This window comes from Rissa tridactyla, chromosome 8, assembly GCF_028500815.1.
Source record: "Rissa tridactyla isolate bRisTri1 chromosome 8, bRisTri1.patW.cur.20221130, whole genome shotgun sequence".
NCBI lineage: Eukaryota > Metazoa > Chordata > Aves > Charadriiformes > Laridae > Rissa > Rissa tridactyla.
This window is the reverse complement of record NC_071473.1, coordinates 47,138,113-47,153,940: the sequence shown is the minus strand read 5'-3', so window position 1 is coordinate 47,153,940 and position 15,828 is coordinate 47,138,113. Positions and strand designations below refer to the sequence as shown.

General features: G+C 42.4%; 1 protein-coding gene across 2 annotated transcripts in view; it reads left to right on the top strand.

Annotated features, from left to right (window-relative positions):
- The window catches only part of LOC128913724 (cytosolic carboxypeptidase 6-like), a 335,261-nt gene that overhangs the window by 53,129 nt on the left and 266,304 nt on the right, over positions 1-15,828 (top strand). Inside the window, exon 1 of one of the 2 annotated variants that reach the window (XM_054211795.1) lies at positions 5,749-5,833. The exons of the other annotated variant lie outside the window; for it this stretch is intronic. Within the exon in view, the coding sequence (XP_054067770.1) occupies positions 5,821-5,833 (13 nt within the window). The 5' untranslated portion in view covers positions 5,749-5,820. Of the gene's footprint in view, positions 1-5,748; positions 5,834-15,828 lie in introns of those variants that run through there. 2 annotated transcript variants of the gene reach the window in all.

Here is a 15,828-nt window from a genome sequence, read left to right as displayed (position 1 = left end):
TATTTCTCTGCGTCAGACTGCGATCCAGCTCGGTTGGTCTGATTAGCACAGCCCTAGAGAGGCCACTGGCTAAATATCACAGTGAGTAAACCTTAGCCTCCAGCTCTGGGCTGGGTCCATCACACCAAGAGGTAAAAGGATGCTTTTTTTAGCCACTGATGATGCTGTTTGGTCAGAATCTCTGTTTCTGATCCAAAATGTTTTGGGCCACGTTCAGATTCCCATAACTCTGGCTTCATAGTAACTTAATTTGCCCATAGCCGTACTAGCGAAAACAATTAAAGAGTAAAAGCTTATCTGGTGTGAAGAAAGGTGGAAGAATAGGGCCCTTGATTAAAGCACTAAAAATAGCTAAATAGAGTTCCAAAGAAGATGTAATTACTTCTTTTATCTGCCCAGCTCTTATCATTTGTGAAAGTTACTGAATGTTTCTTGGTGTGTTTTCAGACCTGTGACTTGATTGCATATTGCAGCGTCTTTTATGCGGCTCCTGAACATTGCAGCAATCTCTGCTTAAACAAATGTAACAATGGCAGTCGGGTACCTATTGCATTTGCTATTTTTGTCCTGTCAACTCATCCTTTCAAAAGAGACAATTTGAAATCAGCTTCTTCCATATTTATTCTCCATCAGTGAACCCCCAGATCAGATTTGCTTAGGTTTAAAGTCAAAACAAGGTTTCTGTACCTGCCAGTGATGAATGCTCAGCCTGGCGTCTAACACTCAAGCTGTGTTCTTCCCGCCGTGTGCCTTACCGTGTCAGCAGCCACAGCTCTGGAACCGGCCCTTCCCTGGCAACGTTGCTGGAGAGGCAGGAGGTGGAAAAAATTTTGCTTGCTGGTCTACGCAAATTTTGTTTTTATCAGAAAACTAAGCATGCGCTAAGCCAAACTTCTTTCTCTTTCGCAATGGGCTAACTCTGATGTTTTCGGAGCTGCTCCAAGGTTGTGCAGGAGCTGTAGAGGGGAGAACGGGACCGTAGACTTGGAACAGGCTTTGAAGGCAGCAATGTTTGGTATCACAGCGTCTTTTAACCAACGTTACCCTTCTGCTTAAAAGCAAACAAAGCAATACCTCCTTCAGTTTATAGTCTTTATTGTTTCCTGATGCAGACCATTAAAGAGACAAATGGGTTTACAGTAGCCTGCAGTACTGTCCAGTGTGCTGTGGTTGATATATAAATGACAGCTCGACAATTTCCTCTGTGTTTTCTCAGCAAGGCTCTTTTTAATTGTTAGAAGGTTTTCTCTTCTTCTTCCATTAGTGTGATGTCATTATACTGCAGCTTGTGGGATTTTACACTAAATATTTCATGTTGGGAGCCAGAAGTGGTACTTTTTTTTTTTTTTTTTGCTTGTCATGGTTTTGATTAGGAATTCCACTGATCCCTGTCCAGAAGTGCCCTTACCAAAATGCAGCTAGGGAATTAACAAGCAAAAAGTGCATGAAGGCTTTTTGTCAAAGTTAGGACAGTAAGAATTCCTACAGCTTCTTAGTCTTCTCTGTCTGTCTCTCAGCCCTCTTAGCCTGAACATAGAGACAAATTAATATTCTATTACGAAAGACAATTTTGCTTTCTTCTTGCCAAGTTGGTTTTGTCTTGAATGCCCTGCTGTGTGCATGGCAAGTTGTTAGGTATATTGGGAGGAATAAACCGTGCTTTAGATATTAAGAAATGTTCCAGCATCTCCGTTCATTACAGTATCTTTTTTCCTCTCCAAGCTGCAGAGTTTTGGATTTAGTTGGAAGACCTTTGGCAGAGGCAGGATGACAGTTAGAAAGTCAATTCTATTTTTTGAAAATATAAAAAAAGTTAAGTCCAAATGTCAGTGTAGTTTCCGTGTGTTCTTACAGTTGGGCTAGTTGGGTAATCTACTTCCTTTTTTCCCCTAAGGTTAAATCAAACTATGCTTATTTATATCAAAGGAAAAATGTTCCCCCCAATTCCTTCCTCTGGGGCTAGACTTGAACTATGCAGTCTATGGGAGACCAGCTGCCAATGCAAAGAACATGAGCAGAAATGTCTTTCCCTTAATGAATGAGTTTACTTGCCATTAATATTGTTGATTGGTTTCATGACAAAATATTGCGGTGCAAAACAGAGAGCTGCCTTGTCTTCCACCCAGGAGCTGCTCATCAGCTTTGACGTTACAAGCTACTTCACTGCACGTTTTCAGAGGATTGTGAAATTTCTTAAAGCAAGTGGCAAAAGGTGATTTTTTTGTTTCTTCAAGTCTGTGCATGCCAAAGTCTTGACAAGGTGAAGCCCTGTGTAGTGTATTTGTTGGCATATTTCCTTGCCCTTCTGAAAGTCTGTTTTGATTTTGTTGGTTTTCTGCTTTGTACCTTCAAGCAACAATTCAACTCTAACAATGCATGTGAAAAACTCCACAAAGAGTTACTTTTATGTGATGGCTGGCTCAGAAACAACTCTTTTCTGTGACTTACGTCCCTACTTCCAGCTGCCAACTGAGACATAGTGCTTACTCCACTGGATAGCGGTTATACAAATTGTACTTGTGTGGGCAGCACCTGTCAAGTCCTCAACGTAAGTACTCAACTTGGAGTCCTTAAGACTGTTCCCATGATTTGTTTTTATTCCTCCCCTCTGTAGCATGTCATCATAACTTCTGGAGCCACTGATTGCTATCAGCTAACCAAATCTGACAGAAAAAATGGTAGTCTCAAAGATGAGTTTCTAAAATCTTTGTGGAAGATAGTTGATGAGGTGCTTCTAGGACAGCCTCCTCTGCCCATACTGAAAATGGCGGCATGGGATTAGCTGTTCTTAGAGAAATTGTCCTTGAGAGAAAACTTGCATGGGAGAGCTCTTGTGAGGTCCTGGCTGCAGGAGGGATTTTGAATGAAGGTTATAGCATCTTGGTTGCCTGCTTTGGTCGATGATGAGACATGAGTCTGCTGGGAAGAAGGCTTCATCCTATGCTTGCAGAAGTCCCTATGTGACCTGCAGGGTGCTGGGTTGCGCAGGGTGCAGACTTTGCTCTGTGCAGATTTAAATTCAGCTGCTGAGGTCTTCCCGTGTTGTTGGTGGGCTTGCTCAGATCTTTCATGGGGTTTTAACTTCTTTCTTCTCTCTTCAAGTACTTCCTCCAAAGTTTCCCATACAAGTCTTGTTGGGAGCAGCAGACAAAGGTTGACAGCCTTGGAGGGTTGATTCAGCTGCTACTCAGAAGTGTAACTCCTAATTCAAGCTGTACTAAGCACTTACATCTGCAGAATTGGGCTGGGAGCTGTGGGCTTGACAGACCGTTTAGCCTGTGAGTTTCCCAGCTTCTAAAGCTGTTGCCTATACCCTAGGGGCACATGACTTGGAGCAAGGACCGATGAGCCGAAGGAGTTGACCACTGCAGAGGGAAGGGCAAGGGGAGAGCAGGAGGCTTTCCCAAATCCCTAAAGTTTCCATTCAGGGTTTGTTCTCAAAGGTTTGCCTGTCTTTTTCTTTACAATTACATTTTGAAGTATTGGGAAACATTGGCTAGGGAAATGGTGCTGTTTTGCCTTTGGAAAAGTATTTGAACTCCTCTGTGATCCTCAGCTATGTCTCAACGACGATAATGGGAAATCTGGATGAAGCTGAAGTCTGATGCCAGGGTGAGAGGTGTTTTGTCGTGTCTTCTCAATGAGTTTGGGAATCACTGTCCTACATCATCCCTCCTGATTACAAAAGCTATTACTGTCTTCCTCTCAAAATAAACCTTGTTCCCTTCTCCCTGTCAGCCCAATCTCCATCTTCCCTGTGCTGAACTGTACCTAGATCAGTATCCTCCAAACCCTTTGATTTTACAGGTGCTACAAAGTCTGTAGCCTCTCCGCTCTTTGGATGTAATGAGAGAGACCTCATGTGATAGCTCACCTGCTTGTGGCTGATATCATAGCGTAGATTTCCTTGCTATCTATCTTGGCATGCCCCTATACTTTATTGGAGGCTCTGAGATTAAATCTGGTTTCACTTCATAAAGTGGCTCTGAAACATGGACACAAACCAAAGCCCAAACAGATGCAGAGAGTTGATTGCGCTATGTATATTTTTCACTTCTTTGAGTGGATGAATTTGTAGCTTTTCTAATGATGTTTGGCTGGTGTCTGAGTGGAGCCGAGATGGCAGATTGCCCGAAGCGTTGTGACTGATCTAGGATAAGCTGGGAGCCTCCACATCCTGGGGGGGGAAGAGGGACTTGGCAGACACCATGTCCCACCTTCTAATGTCCTTGGCTTCAGGAATTTTTCATTTCTTTAGCAGAGAAGCCCAGTCAGGCCCAGCATGTCATAAAACAAATCTGCTGCAGATGAAAATGGCATGCTTGTTTCTTAGCAGATCCCATTTAAATGGCAGCGTGAGCCTAGATATCATCTGCTGTGTGCACTCTTTGTTCTGAGCTTGTACAGACGGGTGATTTGCATGGCCATCGTTTCCAGAAGTGTCATCTGCCTCAGACCAGATGTTCATCCTTCCTCCGCTGAGACTCTGCTCTTTTCTTCTTGTTCCTTACTCTTGAAACAAATCTCCTATAGGCATTATCATCAAGATTGAAACTACGCAGTCTCCCTTCGAGTGACACACATCTAGCTAATACCAGCGCAGTTACTTGTGACATGACAACTGCTGCTTTTCTTGCCACCAGTCCCTCCCAACATGTCTTTTTCAGGCCTTTGCATACCTAGGCATGAGATGGAAGTAAGTCCCACCCTACCATAGCCTACTGCGCCCCAACTAAAGAAGCATTTAATGTGAAGGTTGGTGTCGTGCAGGAAATATCCTTCCCCACTGCCAAATCGGCGTGGAGGCTTGAAAAGATCAGCTGCCAGTTGACTAGAGGGGCTGAGTCTTGGAGCATCCCCGATAAAGCTGATGGGTGTGGTGTTCTGTGATCAAAGCTGGACACCAATTTGACCGTGCGGTTGTAGATTTTGAGGATAAGGTTAAGATAAGGTCTGTTTTATATCTTGATATACAAAAGAAGTTCCTGGCTATATAATATCTTATGTCTTTTTCTGGCTATCCTGGTAGCACGAAAGCATCTCTAGTTTATGTTTTGTTGCTTGGGTCACTTTTCCTGCACTTAATTCTGCCTCTGGAGTTCCTAACTCTTCTTGAAATAAGTGAAACCAACAATCATCCACGGGGAAAAGACTCTGAGATCTTGAATTGTAAAAACAAATACAATGTGTTGCACAGTAAAAGGGAAAAAAAAAAAATTTGTTCTTTCTGTTCCCCTCTCCTACCTCCACCCTGTGCCCATCAAGTGTTTCTATAGTATAAAGATAATTTTGGACAGAAATTTTCTTTTCTAAATTTTCTTTCTCTGACTGAATAGGGCACGTAATCCCTACAGTGGGATTACTTTAGCATATGATGGTGTCTTTGAAGATTTATTGTTCTTTAAACATTCCTTGGATACTGCTTTTGAACTTGATCCATTTTCACAGATAGCAAGAATCCTGTCCATTGCTTTTGTGCCTCCCTTTCTGTAATATGAGTCAAATGATGCAACTAATTATAGGGAAATGAAACATTGCCCAGTGCTTATTAGGCCCTGACAGTGTGGTCTGTGCCTCACAAAACAGGATATCGCAGTCCCTGCTTCATTGCTCTCATGAGCTGAGCAGAGCAGTGGATATTACATCCGAGCAAGCAACGTCTGGGATGAATCAGATCACCGAAGCTTGGTCTTAAAGTGGTACACAGCCTTTTGTTACAATTTGTTGGTGAATTTGTTTGAAAGGTCTCACTGAAGCAATGGCTCTGCAAATATGTGAATGGAAGTGTGGTCAGGCACTTAAGAAATAGTAGACTTTTATATGCTGCTGGAAGGTGAGACTTTCATGAGAGCGAACAAAAGATAGAAGCTGGTTGTGAGTCTTGAAGGGAGCACAGGGAGTAAAAGGGGGGGAGGGTGATTTGTTGGGGAGGTGTGAGTGGGGAGCAAGAAGCTTGGGTTTACAGCAGTAGGTGAAATGAAGCCAGAGGCGGGATTAAAAATGGGATTTGCACAGTCCAAAGCAGGAAAAGAACAGAATGGCAGAGGAAGTGCACTGGGCAGATAGAAAGCAAGTGAAAGGCAGGAAGCACCAAGGTTGGACCACAGGTGGACAGTGAATACGAATAAGATTGGACCTAGATCTCTGAAAACTCAAAGTTAGACTGAGCAAATAAGAAGTGAGCAAAAGCAGATGGCAGGGTGGTTTGACTCTCTGAAGATAAACAGGAGAGTTGAGTGCTTAGCAACTTCAGTGTTCCCAGTAAAGCGTTAAATAACTATCTTTCAAACTGTTTTTTTTCCTCTTTATTTTTGGAGTGCAAAGCATTCCTGGGTTTACAGAGGTGGACTCAGACCTGACCCGAGGCAGGCTGGTCAGCACAGTTTAACGTGCTGGGCAAAGCCTGCTGTTCCCATGGTGCTAACACCATGGGTTGGGTGTTGGAGTCCCCCCTATCTCCCATCTCCTCAGTAGGCAGGTACCTGCCCTTAATGCTGAGTAAATAAAACGGGAGTAGAGGTAAATGGAGAGCCAGTGGAAAGGCTGCAACCTGTTTTGCAGGAACTTGGTTATAACTCCTACATGGGGCTGGCAGCTGGGGCTGTGCTTGACGGAGTGATGCCTGCTGAGATTATAGTTTCTTCTTTTCTATTTGCATTTTCTTAGAGGTTGATTTACATAATGTAATGCAGTAATGGGATGCTGACACGTGGCATGGTTGAATTAAACTCTGGAATGGCTTATTTGCATTAATGCCAATCAGTTGGTGCTGGCAACTGGCTTTTTATTTAAAAAGAGAATCTCCCAGGTTTCCTTGCTACACCTGCCAGCTAATCAGCAGGAGATGGGACATCAGATTCCCTGTCTTGTCTTGCAGCGTCCCTGGATTAAGACTCAGAGATGATAATGCTCAGGAGAGGCAGATACTGCAACCCAGCTGGATGATTTCCCTGATCTGCTTGTTGATGTGTTTTTCAAATGGCTTCAGTGTCAATGAACTGAGCTGATGCACGTGCCAAATTCCTATTGAACTCACCCTGCTCCTTGCTTCTTAGTACAAATTTCCACTCACCATCTAATGCTTTGTGCCACGTGTAATGATGCCCTCTCCTGACACAGTTCCCCGTACTGCTCACAAAATTCCTCTTGTTGAGATGGTTTCGTGGGTTTTCTGCATCCCTTCTGGCTGATGAAGAGAGTGCTGAAGTTCCCTTTCCTTTTTGTTCAGCTGGTGCCTGGTCCTGCAATCCCTCAAGGGAGAGTCTTTAGAAGTCGTTGGTATGCACTGGACCAATGACGATGAGCAGCATATTCAACTGTAGCTATGAAACTGGAAAGCAGTGCTGCCTGCCAAGCCCAGAAAGGATTTTTTTTTTTTTTTTTTTTTTTCAAATAACTGGAGTGTAGAGCTTTGGTTTGCACAGCTAAGAGTACCAGGTGAACTATGAATTAATGTGTAAAAAGCCTTGGGAAAGTTCGCAGTCGTGTACGTTGTTATGAAGTCAATAACGAAGTGATGTTAGGTCTATCTAGCTGAATACATTTTGCGTTCCTTTAATCCTCCTTTAAGCTTTACTTCTGCCCTTCTAGTGTGGTGGTGGTGGTTGTTGTTGTTTTTCTCCCTCATTCCCCAGCGTCGTAAACACACCTCTGCGTATTTTTTTTTTTTTTTTGCACACTGTAAGCTAAATGCAAGGGACAAGTTTTATAGCTGCTGAGATTAAATGAGGCCTTCTGGAGTATTTCAAGAGGGACCAAGCCCATTGAGCAGACTGGAAGGGGCCCAGGCTTGCATATGGGCAGCAGGCTCTGTGAGTTGACGAGACGGAGGGATTGCTCACCCCTCGCAGCAGGAGCAATGTATCAGCTGCCTGCAAATGGTTAGAAAACAATCCACCACAGACTGGGGAAAGGTTACAAACATATGGAATCATTCATTTGGCTATCTTTGAGCTAGAAAAGAAAACAAAGCTGTGCATTTTACCCAAAATATGTGTAGGATACAGTGTCGGTTTTTTGGAGGCCTGTTTTAGAGTCTGGTGCTAAGGAAGGATGTGTGTGCTAGGGGCCTTCTCAGTATGGGCAGGAGGCACTCTCAGATGAAGCTCCAGCTAGTTTCTGCACCCCCATAGTGACTGTGATGTGGTAAATAATGTGCTGCTCGGAAATCAAATCTATTTACTTTTTTGCTCTGCGCAGGAAGGATGTCAGAAAAAGGAAGAGAAGATACAGTAGGTGATTATGGGAGAACAGTCACACTTCGAAATAATTTGCTAGCCAAGTGCTATGTCTTGAGTCCTGGATGCCTTGGGTTGGAATTCTCCATGGTAAACATGCTGGGCTTTCTTCCCCAAGAAGTGGGACTGTAGCAGTCTGTGTGCCTCTGAAGGTGGCACTCCTTCCTCATGGGCTGAACTGCCATGATTCAGGATCATGGGTGAGGGTTTTCTTCCTCGGGAGCAGAACCATGAGTTCACGGTGCAATTCTGCTTTATTACCAATAACACGTCACCCTGGTCTACTGAACGGAGCAGAACCAAATGTTGCTCACTGCCAGTTTTCGAGCCGCCTTTCCAGACGTGGTCTGACCCAAGGAGCCGTTTGTCGGGTTTCTCAGCTCCCTGCCTCTGCCTCCTGGCTGTTCAGTTCCTGCCCAGCCTGCAATGGTTTGCAGGTCTGGGCACTGCCTCAGCCCACCAGACTTGCTGTTTCATCAGAAGATGAACATGTTCCCTTCATGGTGATTTTTATCTACTGTTATATTAAGGAATGATACTTGACAGTTCAGACAACCTAAATTACAGTGATGACCATTATCCTGATTATCTTTGTCTAGCTGCGCTTGTATGGTACTCTAGGGTTGCAGAACATATAGAATTGCTTTTAAATGGGGGGGTGTGTCCCATAAGATGTTAAAATGAGACTAGATTTTAATCCCGTGCTTTAGTCTTATGGTAGGTGTATCAGCCTTGATCCCCTCTGCCATGGGGCTCTGCCTGTCTGCCATGAGTTGCAGCTCTCTTTATATGTGGTTCGTGGTGTTTGTTGGTGACAGATCCTGGTTGACACCAGGCAAAACATGCTTTGCGAAGCTGACATGAAGGGGCAGAGAAGAAAGGGGGAAAGCAGACAACATTCAGGGCCAGTCTGAAACTGATTTTTCTTACGTTATTGTCTGGGGTGGAGGAGCGAACTGATCCAAGCAGTCCCTTCCAGTCCTTGGACAGTCCTTGCTAATTTGCAATTGCTTTTTACAATTGCCACTCTAAAATGGGTATATGCATAAACAGCCATGAGTTGGACCAAAGCAGTCATGAAAGAAGCCGGACTGTATTGGAAGCTGTTTCTAGTAGCAAACAAAACAAGATGTGCAGTACAAAACCTATTAACTCAATTTGCTATATTTATGCTTTGTGTATTCAAGAACAGCATGTTGCTATGGGCCATTGTGTAATCCAAATTGCCTTGTAGGGACTCGGAGCTTTAAACCATTCCAGAAGTTTCACAGCACTTTCTTCCCTCCAGAGGCCACCTGGCAGCACTGCAGATTTCCACATGTGATTTTCATCTAAGGTCTTCCCCAGCTATATATAAATCATGGTAGCAAAATTATCTGAGGATGTTATAACTTTGAAAAAAGCCTTTTGGGGCTGGGATATAAACAGGCCTTTCCTGATGGGATTCAATTTGTTTCATTGGGACTAAATTCTTCCCTTGGATCCACTATGCAGTTCTTAAATAAATGGTTTAAAATCGTTTTTGGGATGCTGTATAAATGCTCTTTCATGTCTGAGCTGCACTGGGTCAGTTCTGCCCAAAAGGCTGATGCTGTATTTCAGGTATTGTACAGAAAGTACCCACTGATGTTTTGTCCGTGACGGTGGCACGAGTGCCTGAAAAAGTCTTCATGTAGTTACTTGAGCGGGGCAAAAAGGTGGTTTGCCTGGATGAAGATCCAAATTTCTTTCGCAACAGGACTTTGGTGCCACTGTCCACACCTTGTATATATCTGACATTAACAGGCACAAACGTTTCAGCTGAAAATTAGGAAATTACAAAGGTGCTACTCGTGTAGCACTTCCTCAGTCCTGCCAGATCTTCTCCATTTAAGAACAACAACAACAAAAATCAGTGATGAAAGAGGCTAAGCAGAACTCCTCTACCTTGTGAGAAGAAGACCCAGCTTGGAGAAAGGCAATCTAGGTTCCTGTTCTGTCTGTTCCTTGCACACTGTCTGATTCACCTCCTCAGGTGTTACATGGGGAGCCTCAGTGCCCCGCTTGGAGCTGGGATTTCCCTCTGGAGGGGTTAGGGGATAACAGTCATCAGTTCCATCAGCACCTGGGATCCCTTTGTACAGATCAGAGGGCTCTGAAGTTGTTTGGGTACTTGCAGATTGAAATGGAAGTCAGTGAAGAAAGTGGCAGTAGAAACAGTATGCTCTAAGGTTATTCCAGGGCCACAATAAAATATAACACCAATTAGCAAGACATGGGGAGTATGTTGCACCAGGGGAAAGTCGAAGACGAGGAATCCAGGTGCTAAGACTGGCAGTGTAAAGACCCCGCCATCAATACCGACATTCAGGAGCTCAAGGATAGCAGAATTCCTCAGCGGTTGTTTCTTACGCGGTCGTTCTCTGGACACCTAGGCAAAACATCCCTTGTTTCCCTTCCGCGCACTGTCTGCCGTGTGTGGAGACAGGCAGGAAATAAGCAGTTACGTGGAAGCAGGTATCTATCATATCACGGCAAAACATGCCACAGGCGAAACTTTTTCAGTGCTAAGAGAAAGATGAAGATAAAGGCACCCATCAATGAGGCAGCGGGCAGGCAGGGTGTGCCTGCTTTCCATGTACGTTTGCATTAGCAGGAAAAATAATGGAAATACGGTGTTTCTCTCTCTTTTTTTAGCTGAAAGGTGGAGTCAACAATTTCCCTTGCCTTGGCAAACTGTGCTGTTCCTACCTCAGCTAACAGAATAGGTGCGTGTACAATCAGTCATGAGATAAAATATGAAAGCACTGTTGTTTTGTTAGCATTGGCTCAGACATTGTGGACCTGGGAATAACGGACATTCAGCAGAATTTGGCATAACTGCAGTTTTTGGCCCAAACCTTGTAATTCATTATCCTAGGACTCTGGAGAAATCTTTCAGTAAGCAGCTATTTCTAATGCCCAGTACCTAAGACTGGTTGCTGAACAAGGGTTTTATATATATTTTTTTTAAATTTTCTTTAAGTACTAAAACTAGAGTTATTTGTGTTGCCTAATATCAGTGGTGGGTGGAAGTGATTAATTTATTCTGATCTAAGTGGGCTTTAAAATATGTACAAAAATGCGGCAGGTGGATGATGTCGCGCCGTTACATCTCTCCTTTAATGTAGGAAAGTGGAACGTAATTGCATCAAGTAGTGGTTTTGAAATATCAGATGTCCATTAGTGCATAATTAGCAAGCTAATGATGTGTTGCCAAACATGTGATGACCTCTCTTTCTCCGCCAAACTTCTAGATACTGTTACTTATTGCATTAGCTTCTTGGAAAATGTGCACGGTTGGCAGTACGCTCAGCAGTGCGTTCTCATAAGGCTCGCCTGTTTTAGGCCTATTTGCATGAAATACTGGAAGTCCTGGAAGTGGACTGAAGGTCTTTGTAATGCTCAACATGCATGAAAATGTTATCCTTCAGTTTTGCCGTTGCCCTGGGCCCAGCAAGGCTGGGTTATACTTAAAACAGGAAGAGTATAACAAAACCAAAAGATGATCAATAAAAAGGGAAATTCTGAGCAGTCCATTGAAAGAAGTGAGTTAAATGGGGCCTACAGGAAGGACGGGGAGGGACTCTTTATCAGTGAGTGCAATGATAGGACACGGGGTAATGGCCTCAAACTGAAAGAAGGTAGATTTGGATTGGATATCAGGAAGAAATTTTTTCCTGTGAGGGTGGTGAGGCACTGGCCCAGGTTGCCCAGGGAAGCTGTGGATGCCCCATCCCTGGAGGTGTTCAAGGCCAGGCTGGATGGAGCTTTGAGCAGCCTCATCTGGTGGGAGGTGTCCCTGCCCAGAGCAGGGGGTTGGAACTAAATGATCTTTAAGGTCCCTTCCAACCCGAACCATTCTGTGAAATTCTTATGAAGCTCACTCCAATGGGGTGTAAGGACCGAAGACGAGGACCTAGCACCCAGACCCTCTACATGCTTTTCCGTGGTACATACATAGTATATGATTGTATGAAGGAATGGTTAATTACAGATTTACCTTGATCTTTTATTTACATGAGACTGACTAGCTTAGTAGAGCCAGGTTATTCACCAAAGCAAGTCTCTAACAATAAGTTTGAATCCAAATGCGGACATTTTAATTGAAAACGGTTGCTGATTAGAAAGGAATGCTTCTTTGTTCATTTCTGACATAGTATATTATGTTAGGTCAAGTTCCTTTTGGCTCATATTAATGAGATGACTGCACTGATGATTAAAAAATAATAATTAAAAAATTGCTCTCTTTAACTGCAAAGTCTCTATCTGTTTGGACAGCGGGTGTTGTCTTAGGGTGAGCAATTGCACGTTCCATCAGAACCAATTTTGGCATTTGATTATGGCTTGACAAATAGCTCTGTGCACATTGTAATATTATTCCAAGAGTGATACTGGCTTTTGAAGTGCATCATGCTAAATGGAAGATTCAGTGCACATTTCAGTGGGTAAAGTAAAATCTCTTTTAAAATTTCTTTATAATTTGGCAACTACAATGTAGAGACTTGCCTTTTTTTTTTTTTTTTTTTTTTTTTTTTTTTTTTAGGATAGTCAGATGGACTGTTGAACGCAAGAATTTTTTATCGCCCAAAACCAAGCTTGGTTTACCTTTATCTCTAAGTGTCTGGCATACCTTTTTTTTTTTTACTCCTGAGTTCCTTTTCTTTGCCACATCCAAGTGTTCTGCTCCCTTTGTTTTGATCACCAGCTCTCATTGTCATGCCTTCTTTCATGCTAGCTTTCAGATAGATCTGCCTCCATCTCTTGAAAGATTAAGTGATCTATCTCTCTCTTTTCCTGTTCTTTTTGGATGTTGTTAGTTTCCCCCATGAAAAATGATGTTTGTCTCCTAATAAAGATGAGTTGTGTTATGTACTGCTCTGGACGGTCTTGTGGTGTTACCTTTAAAAAGTTGCATTTGCTAGTGCTGTTTTAAGGTTTACAGTTAGACAAGATATATCTCTTGCTTTCTTCATCTCAATCTGAAAGGTTTTGTGGTGTTTGTTGCTGGTTTTTTTGGTGGTTTTTTTTTGGTTTTTTTTTTTGAGTGCTGCACAGGCTACTGCTCATGTTAAGAAATAAATATATACTGGGCCAAATTCTTGGGTTGCATAACGCTGTATACTTTATTCTTCTTTGGACCATATTTTTATTTATTTTATCTTACTACTCGCAACATCAAACTTATTTAAGTCAAATTGTAGAGTGATTCAGAATTCTTCAGGATTTGCCGAGGAAGGCAGGCTTGTAGCCAATTTTGCCACCTCTGAAACTTAGTCACTTTTTGCTTAGTAATGTCTAATCATAGATAAATAGAACAGAAAAATTTGCCAATTATTCCCCTGCACTTGAGATTTGGGGGGGAAAAGATTCCCCAAAAAAGAATTTATAGATAAAATGTGCAACATTTCCACCTGAGGAACACAGAGGTACTTAAAAGCGTAAATGGGAATTAAAGTGATATTTTCTTTGCAATGACAAAGATAAATGTTTGATAAACATAGGGGGCAATAGAGGAGCCCTTGTCCCCTGTTTAAGAAAATCTTACTAGATTCCAACCCACTGGAGAACTTATTCAAGAAAATTGTGGTTGGTTTGCGTGGGGAAAAAATGGTTGCTGTAAAGTTGTCAAGGTCAGCATGACCTGTGGAGACTCGCAAATGGAAGTGCATGTTGTGCAGCTTCACTCTGCCTGGGGAACAGCTGCACCATACACAACTGCCCTGACGTGCTGGAGAAGACAATATGTGTTTGGTACCAGCTCACCTGGGTTTCCATGTGCCACAAATACGATGGAGGCGGTCTGCAAACAAGACAGGATTCCTTGACTGTACTGTCTTCATAACATATAGCATTTTATATGGGGTACTAGTTGCTGCCCTGCTCTGGCAAATGGATATATTGATATTCTGCTCACCAGGTACAGCTGTTGTCTAAGGTCCTACCAAATGGGATCACCGAATTCTGCGTACTCAGCCATGTAAATAGTGGTCGTCTCCAAACGCCATGTTGGTGTGTTTGTTGAAAACAAGTCAGAAAAACTGCAAAAGCAACTTTCTGCAGTGTGAAATCTTTCTTTCTGAGCTAGATAGCTTGATTTGGGACCTAAAATTGCATGGGAATGAGACACCTTAACTAAATCCAACTATGAAGTTAGTCCTTCTGGAGTGCTGGGTTGGACTAGAGACAGCCAGAGGTCTTTTCCTATCTGAATTCTTCTATGGTTTCTCTACCAGTTCCAGCAAAAGATGTAGGATTTCCTCCAATAATGTTAGCCTGAGTGATTTCTGTTCCGTTGTGAAGAAATATTTTTGCTGTGCGAGTGGATTTCCATATATTCTCCCTTTGTTTCGATATTTATTTGAGGTGGTGGAGGGGGCAGACAGAATGTCAGGAACTGGAGAATTTAAAGAAAGCTAAAAGAGTAATCATTAAAACTAGGCAGAAAGTGGTGTCACCATTTGACAACTTAAGAGCTCAGAAATCTTTCCCATTTTGAGCTGGATGAAGCCGTGCAATGACAAGTGATCAGGGTTTTTTGGGTTGAGCTAGGACAGTTTTGCCATATCCTTGTTTGAGCACAAGTTAAAACATGACTTTTTTTGCACTTAACCCCGTTCTTCCCTTCCCCATTTCAACTGGAAACCAGTCAAAAACATGAGGTCATCTAGAAAATGCAGATATGATAGGCATGGACAGTTGGGAAACTTGGGAAAGTTACCTTAACTTTGAAATTCAGATTGTGTTAAAATTAATCCTTTCTAGCAAAACATTTGTTTGAATTAATTGGTGCGTTGTTTGATTTTATTTTCCCAGATAATACCATTTATTTTAAGCTTCCTATTTGTTTAAGGGCCTTATCTTTGATCAATGGCTGGGATATTCCATAAGTAAGCCGTTGTTTTTTTCTGAGGTGAAATATATGTCTAGAAAGTGTAGTAAAGAAAATCAAGGAATCATACCTTTACCTGCTCTTTAAAAGACTATTTTTAATCTTGACATCCTAAATAACTGTTTAAATCATCTACAAGAAGAAATATATCAATACCATGATCTTCCATTAAAAAAACCCACCAGATGTGACTGGCAGAGTATGTGTATTTATAGCTTCTCTATTGCTGCTGTAATCTACATTCATTTCTCTGTGACTCCCGAGTTGTACAAGCAAGACTGCATCTCTTAAAAGCATTTGAATGATTACTTGTTCATGTCAGTGTGTGTAGTGAAGCAAAGGAAAATTCTTTTCCTTTCCTCCGCTAATATGCTCGGTAAATAAATACTGTTAAAAATTATCACCTACTTGTTTGATCTACATCGTGCATATTAATTCTGTAGAAAAGCTGTGATCTTTTATGGCCTCGAATGAACTGTCTCTCTTTTTTTTTTTTTTTTTTTTTAATTTCTCCTAGCTGTCTTTTTAGAAATGGAAAACGCACTTTAAGTTTTCTGTAGCAAAAGATGCTCTCGAGTGTCGTAAGCAGTTCAATTAGAATATGCTTATTTTAGAAGGTTGCTCAAATGAGACTTAACAGTAGGAAAAATTGGTGCTAACTCTGCTTTTTAGAAGTGGTGC